Below are 12,585 nucleotides of genomic sequence, written 5' to 3' on the forward strand. Positions count from 1 at the left end.
GAGACTTTGTAAGGAAAAAAGAAAAATCATCATTTTCCGCTAAATTGTGACAAAAAATAAAAAATTCTAGGAACTCGCCGTGCCCCCCACGGAATACCTTGGGGTGTCTTCTTTCCAAAATGGGGTCACTTGTGGCGTAGTTATACTGCCCTGGCAATTTAGGGGCCCAAATGTGTAAGAAGTACCTTGAAATCAAAATGTGTAAAAAATGGCCTGCGAAATCCGAAAGGTGCACTTTGGAATATGTGCCCCTTTGCCCACCTAGGCTGCAAAAAAGTGTCACACATCTGGTATCGCCGTACTCAGGAGAAGTTGGGGAATGTGTTTTGGGGGGTCATTTTACATATACCCATGCTGGGTGAGAGAAATATCTTGGCAAAAGACAACTTTTCCCATTTTTTTTATACAAAGTTGGCATTTGACCAAGATATTTCTCTCACCCAGCATGGGTATATGTAAAATGACACCCCAAAACACATTGCCCAACTTCTCCTGAGTACGGCGATACCAGATGTGTGACACTTTTTTGCAGCCTAGATGCGCAAAGGGGCCCAAATTCCTTTTAGGAGGGCATTTTTAGACATTTGGATCCCAGACTTCTTCTCACACTTTCGGGCCCCTAAAAAGCCAGGGCAGTATAAATACCCCACATGTGACCCCACTTTGGAAAGAAGACACCCCGAGGTATTCAATGAGGGGCCTGGCGAGTTCCTAGAATTATTTTTTTTTTTGCATAAGTTAGCGGATATTGATTTTTTTTGTTTTTTTTCTCACAAAGTCTCACTTTCCGCTAACTTAGGACAAAAATTTCAATCTTTCATGGACTCAATATGCCCCTCACGGAATACCTTGGGGTGTCTTCTTTCCGAAATGGGGTCACATGTGGGGTATTTATACTGCCCTGGCTTTTTAGGGGCCCTAAAGCGTGAGAAGTCTGGAATATAAATGTCTAAAAATGTTTACGCATTTGGATTCCGTGAGGGGTATGGTGCGTCCATGTGAGATTTTATTTTTTGACACAAGTTAGTGGAATATGAGACTTTGTAAGAAAAAACGAAAACAAAAACAAACAAAAAATTTCCGCTAACTTGTGCCAAAAAAAATGGCTGAATGGAGCCTTACCAGGGGGGGAGTGATCAATGACAGGGGGGTGATCACCCATATAGACTCCCTGATCACCCCCCCGTCACTGATCACCCCCCCTGTAAGGCTCCATTCAGACATCCGCATGATTTTTTACGGATCCATGGATACATGGATCGGATCCACAGAACGCATGCGGACGTCTGAATGGAGCCTTACAGGGGGGTTATCAATGACAGGGGGTGATCAGGGTAATCAGGGTGATCACCCCCCTGTCACTGATCACCCCCCCTGTAAGGCTCCATTCAGACATCCGCATGATTTTTTATGGATCCATGGATACATGGATCGGATCCACAAAACGCATGCGGACGTCTGAATGGAGCCTTACAGGGGGGTTATCAATGACAGGGGGTGATCAGGGTAATCAGGGTGATCACCCCCCTGTCACTGATCACCCCCCCTGTAAGGCTCCATTCAGACATCCGCATGATTTTTTACGGATCCATGGATACATGGATCGGATCCACAGAACGCATGCGGACGTCTGAATGGAGCCTTACAGGGGGGTTATCAATGACAGGGGGTGATCAGGGTAATCAGGGTGATCACCCCCCTGTCACTGATCACCCCCCCTGTAAGGCTCCATTCAGACGTCCGCATGATTTTTTACGGATCTATGGATACATGGATCGGATCCACAGAACGCATGCGGACGTCTGAATGGAGCCTTACAGGGGGGTTATCAATGACAGGGGGTGATCAGGGTAATCAGGGTGATCACCCCCCTGTCACTGATCACCCCCCCTGTAAGGCTCCATTCAGACGTCCGCATGATTTTTACGGATCCATGGATACATGGATCGGATCCGTAAAAATCATGCGGACGTCTGAATGGAGCCTGACAGGGCGGTGATCAATGACAGGGGGGTGATCAGGGAGTGTATATGGGTGATCACCCCCCTGTAAGGCTCCATTCAGACGTCCGCATGATTTTTACGGATCCATGGATACATGGATCGGATCCGTAAAAATCATGCGGACGTCTGAATGGAGCCTGACAGGGCGGTGATCAATGACAGGGGGTGATCAGGGAGTGTATATGGGTGATCACCCGCCTGTCATTGATCACCCCCCTGTAAGGCTCCATTCAGACGTCCGCATGATTTTTACGGATCCATGGATACATGGATCGGATCCGTAAAAATCATGCGGACGTCTGAACGGAGCCTGACAGGGGGGTGATCAATGACAGGGCGGTGATCAATGACAGGGGGGTGATCAGGGAGTTTATATGGGGTGATCAGGGAGTTTATAAGGGGTTAATAAGTGACGGGGGGGGGGGGGGGGGTGTAGTGTGGTGTTTGGTGGGACTGTACTGACCTACCTGAGTCCTCTGGTGGTCGATCCTAACAAAAGGGACCACCAGAGGACCAGGTAGGAGGTATATTAGACGCTGTTATGAAAACAGCGTCTAATATACCTGTTAGGGGTTAAAAAATTCAGATCTCCAGCCTGCCAGCGAGCGATCGCCGCGGGCAGGCTGGAGATCCACTCGCTTACCTTCTGTTCCTGTGAGCGCGCGCGCCTGTGTGCGCGCGTTCACAGGAAATCTCGCGTCTCGCGAGATGACGCGCCGATGCGTCCAGGAGGAATAAATCAACCACCTCCCGGACGCATCGGCGCGTTAGGCGGTCGGGAGGTGGTTAAAGGGGTTGCCTCACTTCAGCAAATGGCATTTATTATGTAGAGAAAGTTACTACAAGGCACTTACTAATGTATTGTGATTGTCCATATTACTTCCTTTGCTGGCTGGATTCATTTTTTCCATCACATTATGCACTGCTCGTTTCCAGGGTTTACAACCACCTTGCAATCCAGCAGCGGCGGTTGCGCTTGCACACTATAAGAAAACGCCTCTCTGTGTGGGAGCACAGATCGGCACGCATGCACAGCAGCTCCTGTCCCGGTCACTGCTGCAGAGCAGATAACCCCTGGAAACAAACCGTGTATAATGCAATGGAAAAATAAATCCAGCCAGCAAAGGAGGCAATATGGACAATCACAATACATTAGTAAGTGCCTTGTATTAACTTTCTCTACATGATAAATGCTATTTGCTGAAGTGAGACAACCCCTTTAAAGGGAACCTGTCACCTGGATTTTGGGTATAGAGCTGAGGACATGGGTTGCTAGACGGCCACTAGCACATCTGCAATACCCAGTCCCCATAGCTCTGTGTGCTTTTATTGTGTAAAAAAAAAAACGATTTGATCCATATGCAAATTAACCTGAGAGGAGTCAGAGCTTGAAAATATGACTCTTCTCTGGTCACACAAGTAAGATATGACTCTTATGTTAATTTGCATATGTATCAAATCGGGTTTTTTACACAATGAAAGCACACAGAGCTATGGGGACTGGATATTGCGGATGTGCTAGCGGCCAACTAGCAGCCCATGTCCTCAGCTCTATACACAAAATCCAGGTGACAGGTTCCCTTTAAAGCAAAAAAAAGTTTCAAAGAATTAGAAACATTTGCACATAAGAAACATGGTTGTACTACCCATAACAACCTGTCATTTAAAGACAGGAGACAAACCTTTTAACCACTAAAACCCCATTTAATTAGTAAGACTGAGATGTGTCTGAAACCGGCCAACATTCAAATTAGCTCTGATTCAGCACCCAGCCTTGGAGTCAGCATCCCAATTATCCCACATGGTGGTAACTGTAAATGAATGGTCCACACTCCCCAAATTCCAGCCTCTAATATGTGCAATTATATACAGAAATAATCCTCATTCCTTACAGCATCCTTCACAATCTATGCGCACACAAGCAAACATTTAATGTGCCAGTCTGCAATACCCACCCTCAGCCAGCAGGTGGTGGTGTTGACTAGAAATTAGCGAATTTTTGGTCATGAAATTAGTTTACGCTTCGTTTACTGGTAAAAGGTGACTTGCATTATGGATTCCGTTACCACGGACCATAACGCAAATCTATGACGGCATGCATAACGGAATGCCTTTAGTGGCATTCCGTCATAATAGAAGTCTATGGGCTGCAAAACGGATCCATCCCGTTTCAGTTATGCAGGAGAGGACTCCCCTCCATAACGGAAAAGGGACAGATCCGTTTCGCAGCCCAAAGACTTCTATTATGACGGAATGAATAACGGAATGCCACTAAAGTCATTCCGTTATGCATGCCGTCATAGAATTGTGATATGGACCATACGCAAGTCACCTTTTACCAGTAAACGAAGCGTGAACGAATGTCAAAATATGAAATTCGCTCATCTCTATTGTTGACCTTGCCTGCTGATGATGAATGAGTAAATTAGCCTCTGAAGTGAATAGCAATTACTTCCCAACATCCTAAAGCGCGTTGTAAAGTCAAGATCTATTTGCCCCCATGCAGCATATTACAATATACATATTTTCCCGCAGTGACCCTTCCCCTGCCCCAGATTCCACCACTGCCATTGACTTAGAATTTTATGGTATTGTCCTTTTGCTTTACATTTCTTTACAGAGAAGAAAGTTTCTCACCCTCGGACAGAAGGAACTCCACGGTACCACAATGGCCCTCACACGCAGCGACCATGAGAGGAGTCCTGCCTTGCTTGTCACACAGATTCACATCACAGCCGTGCTGCATGAGCAGCCTGGCAACCTGCGGAGAGCAAGGAAGAAACGACACATGAGAAGATGACCGCCAACTGCAGGGAAAAGCGCGGATACAGTATTATACCGTCCACTGACTGCGGGTGTAAATATGCCTATTATACAACTTGCCCCAATAGGATTCAGCAACCTTAGAAACGGTGCAAACAACAGATCTAGAGACCCCAGGAGGATTATATGGAGCAGCATTCACACACACAAGCACAGGTTATATCGAATAACAGCCCCCCTCCCCTTATTGTCCTCCAGAGAGACGAGCAGCGTGAAGCCCAATCCAAAATGGTCACCTAACAGCCAGCGACTTCACATGTACTGTATAGGAGAGAAGGGATGCAAACGAGCTCTGAACAAGCTCTGCCTCTAATGCCACCAGATGTAAGGCAGCCATGCTATAAGTCAATGTTCAGCTCTTAAAATAGGCATGAAATGAGCTTGTTAAGAGCTAATTTGCATCCCTTCCCTCCCAGAATTCCAGAGGAGCATGTATGGCCTATAAGTCTCCTCACAGTGATTAAGGTGCTCTCACCCCAAGGAGAGTTAGTTCCCCCCCTTACCTGTATAGGAGATACACCAGACTATTAGATCAATCTGATATCCATCTTCCTATCCATCCATCTTTCCCTGTCCGTCTCCATCCCGGTCCATCTGTCTCACTCCCTTATCCATCCCTCTCTCTCTCTCCCTGTCCATCTTGCTCCCTTATCCATCCTGCTCTCTATCCCTATCCATCTCTCTCCCTATACAGCCATCTCACATTTTCCCATCAATCCCGCTCTCTATCCATCTCTCCCTGTTCGCCTCCATCTCTCTCTATTCATCTCCCCATCCATCCCTCTCCCTGTCCATCTTGCTCCCTTATCCATCCATCTCTCCCTATCCATCCTGCTCTCTATCCATCACTTATTCTCTCCCTATCCAGCCATCTCACTTTTTCCCCATCAATCCCGCTCTCTATCCATCTCTCCCTGTTCGCCTCCATCTCTCTCTATTCATCTCCCCAGCCATCTGCCCCCCCCCATCCATCCCTCTCTCTCCCAGTTCATCTCACTCCCTTATCCATCCATCTTGCTCTCTATCCATCCCTCTCTTTCCCTATCCACCCCGCTCTCCATCCCTCTCTTTCCCTATCCAACCCGCTCTCCATCCCTCTCTCTTTCCCTATCCACCCCGCTCTCCATCCCTCTCTTTCCCTATCCACCCCGCTCTCCATCCCTCTCTCTTTCCCTATCCACCCCGCTCTCCATCCCTCTCTCTTTCCCTATCCACCCCGCTCTCCATCCCTCTCTCTTTCCCTATCCACCCCGCTCTCCATCCCTCTCTCTTTCCCTATCCACCCCGCTCTCCATCCCTCGCTCTTTCCCTATCCACCCCGCTCTCCATCCCTCTCTTTCCCTATCCACCCCGCTCTCCATCCCTCTCTTTCCCTATCCACCCCGCTCTCCATCCCTCTCTCTTTCCCTATCCACCCCGCTCTCCATCCCTCTCTCTTTCCCTATCCACCCCGCTCTCCATCCCTCTCTCTTTCCCTATCCACCCCGCTCTCCATCCACCTCTCCCTATTAATCCCGCTCTCTATGTATATCTCCCCATCCATCCATATTTCACTATCCATCTCTCTTTGAAAAATAAGAGCTACAATCTGATTGGTTGCTAGGGGCAACTACTCCACTTTATCTTTGTTCTAGTTTTGATACATTTGTCACTCCGAGGCAGATTAATGAAAACTGTCTGTTGTCCTTAACAGCCAATCACAGTGCAGCTTCCATCCAAGAGCCGAAAAATGAAAAGCTGCGTGTTTCACTAGAGGCTGTGACAAACAACAGAGGATTTCTCTTAAAGCACGTTCACATGGCGAAAATACATGTAGAAAAAGTATGTGCATGTATTTTTTCTGAGGAGCTAATCTGGCTGACCCCGAGATTGCTGCCCTGGTTTGCAGCTTGCACTGGCATGGAATCTGCCAGCGGATCAACCCCATCGAAATCCACATGTGGTTACCCCTCGCGGAAACTACGCCAAGAACTGACAGGTCCATTCCGTGTTTTCCACTATGCGGAATTCAAGTTTGTTTAATCCCATTAAAAACAACGAGAGGCTTAGGCTGAGTTCACACGGGCGAGATTTCCGCGCGGGTGCAATGCAGTAGGTGAACGCATTGCACCTGCACTGAATCCTGACCCATTCATTTCAATGGGGCTGTGCACATGAGCGTTTTTTTTCCATGCATCAGTTCTGCAATGCTTTAAAATCGCAGCATGCTCTATATTCTGCGTTTTTCACGCAGCCCTGGCTCCATAGAAGTGAATGGGGCTGCGTTAATAACGCATTGCATCTGCAAGCAAGTGCGGATGCAATGCGTTTTTCACTGATGGTTGCTAGGAGATGTTGTTTGTAAACCTTCAGTTTTTTATCACGCGCATGAAAAACGCATCAAAACGCATTGCACCCGCGCGGAAAAAACTGAACAACTAAACGCAATTGCAGCCAAAACTGACTGAACTTGCTTGCAAAATGGTGCGAGTTTAACTGAACGCACCCTGAACGCATCCGGACCAAATCTGTCACGCTCGTGTGAACTCAGCCTAAATGTAAGTGGATTTCATTGCAGAAAACATGCTAAAATCTCCCCCCCCCCCACAAAAAAAAACAAAAAAAAAACATTGTGTGTACATGGCTTTAGATAGGGCACTTTTATGAAAACTGTGTTTTTGATTCACACCACTGCTTGCTGACAGTAAACTGAGGCTGAACATTTATAGATCTGCTAGGCATTCATCTGTAAACTAAACACATCACCACCCAAATCTCCCTCCTGCTCTGATTCTTTGCTTCAATGTACCAGTGTAGGAAAAATGTGTAAATATGGAGTCCAAGCAATGTAAACTGGATATAACTATAGTAAACAGTCAGTGCTTTGTCTGTACAGATTTGCAGCATCTGTATATAAACAATAATGTTTCAAGTTACTGACAGCAAGCAGTGTGTTTGAAAAGGTTACACAAGTACATAAAAAGTATAGGGCAGAACGTTTCATCAGGCAGTGCTTAAACTGTATTTAACGGAAAACCTCCAGTAAAAGAAGAACTCTAAATCATCCAAATATGGACATTCTTCTTAATATAATCTGCACATATTTTATTTATCTTCCTAAGTAAAAAATAAATAAAAATCTTAGAAGAAACAACAGGAAATGAAAGTTTACATAAACAAGGGAGCAAAATGCTGGAAACCTGACATGCTGGTCATGGTTATGGCGGCCTGCCCGAGCGCCCGATCAGACTCTCATACTATAATGGCGGTAGGCGTTGTATGGCGGCATTGTGCATTGTCCCCGGACTGTATGAAGTGCTGTGAATAGCTGTCTCCACTAGAAGAGGCTAAATAGAAAAGGCAAAGGGGATTCTGTGCAGACACAAAGAACCAGACTATCTCATTAGAATTTCTATGGCAGGGTCTTCCATGGACCAAAACTTTTCAGAGACCTCTTATGCTAAATATTATTTGACCACTTTTTAGTGGAGCTTTCAGGGACCTGAAATACATTATTCCTATTATTTTTTTTGTAAGAACTAAAACATTAAGTATAGACGTTTTCTAGCATTTATGCTATTAACATCTGTAATAGGAATAACCCTCTATTAACTGGACAAAAGGTCAGAATTAAAAATACAGGGCAAAGGGTTTAAAAGGGATAATGCTAAACCTCAAATAAAAATTACTTTCCCGATTTTGCTCTGAACCCCCGGCACTGTTATTGTCCCCTGCCCTCCTCCCGCCACTGTTATCACATTTTAATGTGACATCCATTGTGACCACACACAACAAGAGTCGGCTGCGGCACTGATGGAACAACCAAGTGTAAGAGGGCGCAACAAGGGCAATGGGGCAATGCAAAAGTCCAGCAGTGAAATTGGTAAAGGATAATGCAGAATTTGAGATTGGAGTAGATATTCGGAGATCTTGAAAAACCCTCTACAGAAAAGATAAAATTCCTTGACTCCCAAGAGTGCTGAATGGAATTTTATCTTTTCTACAGATCATAATTTTTAGACTCCATATACAGTACCCCCCGAATAGAGTACTTGCAAGCTTTTCTCGCTAGGAGATGTTATTTATATGTTAATGCCTAGTAATAAACCAGTATATTTCTGTATGGATCAGTTGGGGTTAAAAATCCTGCCTCTGCCCATGGAAGAAGTTAAGAGCTAGGAGAGTGAGAGAAGTTACATGTGCTCAATCCTTGGAGGACTAGGCCTGAACTCCAGAGAATCAACATTTCTGACAGATCCACTGAAAGAAAATCATCTTTACTTCACAATACAGCGACTTAAAAATAGACGGAAGGAGTACTACAATCCCCAGCCTGGCCTACATCCATACATTGCTATCTGGGAAGATTTGAACTGTCAATTCTTTGGAACTGTGTTTTGATACTGTTGGATGTACTACCACTCCCATTCTGCATTTTTTGTAAAGATAGACGTGTTTATTTTCTACAACTGGCCTGGTTACTGACTCCAGCACCATTTGCCGGCCACAGAACATTGCACTTGTACAACATTCATAATACTAAGGGCACCCCTAGTACCATCAGGCAGGAACCTCAACACCTTCCTAACATTGCCCTGGCCCTAGGCAGCATAAGTGTGAACACTGCCAGCGGGAATACTTATTACAGCCAGAGTCACTACCATCCCCATCCTCCGCTCCTCTGGTTTGCAGCATAAATTGGCTATTGTTTTGCCAGGTGAATTTATACTTTTAGGCCTCTTTCACACGGGCCTCCTGGATTTGCTCTGGAAGCGTCGCGTGTGCATTGCGCGAAACCCACACGAGTGCGCACGCAATTTCAGTCAGTTTTGATTGCGGCGTTTAGTTTTTATCGCGCGGGTGCAATGCATTTGGCACGCGCGTGATAAAAAAAATGAATGTGGTACCCAGACCCGAACCCGGACTTCTCCACTGAAGTTCGGGTTTGGGTTAGGTGTTCTGTAGATTTTATTATTTTCCCTTATAACATGATCCTTCTATCTTCATTCACCAGAACCTGCGCTGACGTCACCGCACTCACCACGTGGTGAGCGCGATTACGTCATCAAAGGTCCTTTTTGCAGGTCCTGAAAGAAGAAAGAAAGAAGACGATGCCGGCTGCACGAACAAGTGGATGAGGCGAGTTAATTATTTTTTAACCCGCAGCCCCATGGTGGCCCATTATGGTGTCAGGTTTTGCCCCCACAACAGAGGGACCTAGTGTTTGTCCATGATCTTTGGACCAGTTCCATCATCTTTGTTTGCAAACTATGCCGTTTCTCTGAGGTTGGAACAGCATATAAAAGAGGGCGTCCCATAGCAATGATGCTACAAGACGCCCTCTTCTATATACACTACAGGTTGTCAACCCTGATCGGATCCCTATAATATTCCGTCTACCCAGGGTGTTCAGAAGAGGAAAACGCAGATACAAAGCAGTTTTCATTACTTTACCTGCCAATGTCCTTGACGTACGGCACAAAACAGAGGAGAGATGCCACGTCTGTTTACACGGGACAAGATGGCTCCATGGTCAAGAAGCAGCTCGCAGACCTCCAGCTTCCCCCGTCCTGCAGCTGCTGTAAGAGCTGAACCACACAAAGAGGATATATAAGCACTCATAAAACCACATCTTCTATTACAAGCCTATATGAAAATCTACACACTATATATATTCCTCTGGATATTTTAGACGTTGTGTGATTCTCAGAGCCCTCAGGCTACAATTTTACGGCTTTTGCTTTGTGTAGTTTATATATGGTCCTCATGGGAAGCCAGTCTCGGTAAATTCTAGAACTGAGAACGTGTCTGGCTCCATGAAATATTTAATACAGCAGTGCCATGATGATACATAAAAGGCATAATTTGTTCTAATTAAACAGATTACCAGTGGGGATAAATGAAACAAGTCTTTAATTTACTCGCAAAACAGAGGTATACGTGACCAGACTTAAAGGGGTTCTCCAGGAAGGAGTTAAAATGGCCACAAGCTAACACAGTATAGTCAATTGGATTCAAGACTGGTGACAACTGCAGAAGGGTGTGCTGATTTTGTATGAGGCAGTGACCTGCCCACTATTACATGACTATATTAGTGTGAACAGGGCAAGTGACAGGAGCAGCACCATAAAGTGAAAGGAAGTAGACACTCTGCACCCAAACAAATCATGAAAAAGTAGACAGCAGCAGGAGCGGAGTGTACTGATTTTGTAAGAGGCAGTGACCTGTCCATTCATGTGATTGTTTTCACAACAGGACATGTGACAGGAGCAATGGAGGTCCAAAGAAGATCCTATAGCCAATCAGAGTATGGTGAGAGCTGCAGGAGCAGAGTGTGCCGATTTTGTAGGAGGCAGTGACCTGTCCATTCATGTGATCATATTGACAACAGGGTTATATGTGATGGGAGCAATGGCGGTCCACAGAAGATGATATAGCCAATCAGAGTATGGTGAGAGCTACAGGAGCGGAGTGTGCTGATTTTGTAGGAGGCAGTGACCTGTCCATTCATGTGATCATATTGACAACAGGGTTATATGTGACAGGGACAATGGCGGTCCACAGAAGATGATATAGCCAATCAGAGTATGGTGAGAGCTACAGGAGCAGAGTGTGCTGATTTTGTAGGAGGCAGTGACCTGTCCATTCATGTGATCATATTGACAACAGGGTTATATGTGATAGGAGCAATGGCGGTCCACAGAAGATGATATAGCCAATCAGAGTATGGTGAGAGCTACAGGAGCAGAGTGTGCTGATCTTGTAGGAGGCAGTGACCTGTCCATTCATGTGATCATATGATTATCTTTGCAACAGGACTACTTTTGATCGGAATAATGGAGGTGCACAGAAGACCCAATAGCTCAGCAGATAATGATAGCAGCAGAGAAGTAAGAGTTAATTCGCAAGGCATTACTGCTTGTGTATTTAGGGTACAATACATTCTTTTTGACTTTTGTGCAAAAAGGTGGAGAAAAACCATCAGATTTAACCTTCCCAGAATACTGTGCTCTAAGTTGGTATCTTATTTCCCTTTCAATACAGATCTTGGAAGCATTTACAGCTGAAAGACTTTTTTTTTTTTTTTTCAATAACCTCCTTCACCGAGGCCAAACATTTGACTTGCGCCCTTCTGATACAAATTATTACAATGCAATAAGAAGCCATTTAGCTAACATTTGGCCGTGTTACAAAGGCGTTTAGTGGTGCCAAGTACGAGTGCAGAATTTTATGGTGTCATTGTGCAAGCAGATAAATGGCACAAAGTCTTGGCCAAAGACAATCGTTAATGTGTCTGACTGCAGATTATTTATTCATTTTCAGTTTAGCAAACCTCAGTCTTTCATTTTCCAACCAGCACTGAATGACCTATGAGATGGAGGGACACAGGGAAACTGTTCTGTCCATTGATAAATGATGCTTTTTAGAAATCAGAGCCTCTCTTTCTTGGAACACAAACTCACGTCCTAACTTCAGGAGAAGAAGTCCAACTAGTGCATCTGATACTAATTTTCTAGACAGCCCCAGATGATCCTGCTGCCCGGCTAGTTGTCACGGTACTGCATCTATATGACTATAGAAAGTGTGTGTGCTGTCCGCATCTTTTCAGTCCCCATTGAAAATGAATGGGTCCGCACCCGTTCCGCATAACTGCGGAACGGATCCAGACCCAAACTGCAGACGTCTGAATAAGGCCTTAGGCTTATTGTGCTGGTACACACTCTAACCATGTCTCCTGTCTGGTGGAAATCAAATGGGGCAGGCTGGATATGACCTGGCA

The 12,585-nt window shown here is 45.4% G+C and overlaps 1 protein-coding gene across 11 annotated transcripts in view; it reads right to left on the reverse strand.

Annotated features, from left to right (window-relative positions):
- TANC1 (tetratricopeptide repeat, ankyrin repeat and coiled-coil containing 1) overlaps window positions 1-12,585 on the reverse strand; it is a 192,186-nt gene that overhangs the window by 11,822 nt on the left and 167,779 nt on the right. For all 11 annotated transcript variants that reach the window (XM_044302880.1, XM_044302885.1, XM_044302884.1 and 8 more), the window contains 2 exons: window positions 10,260-10,393; window positions 4,641-4,764 (listed from right to left, as the gene is read on the reverse strand). In XM_044302880.1, the coding sequence (XP_044158815.1) occupies window positions 4,641-4,764; window positions 10,260-10,393 (258 nt within the window). The remainder of the gene's footprint in view (window positions 1-4,640; window positions 4,765-10,259; window positions 10,394-12,585) is intronic.

The sequence above is a fragment of the Bufo gargarizans genome, chromosome 8 (assembly GCF_014858855.1).
Source record: "Bufo gargarizans isolate SCDJY-AF-19 chromosome 8, ASM1485885v1, whole genome shotgun sequence".
Classification (NCBI taxonomy): Eukaryota; Metazoa; Chordata; class Amphibia; order Anura; family Bufonidae; genus Bufo; species Bufo gargarizans.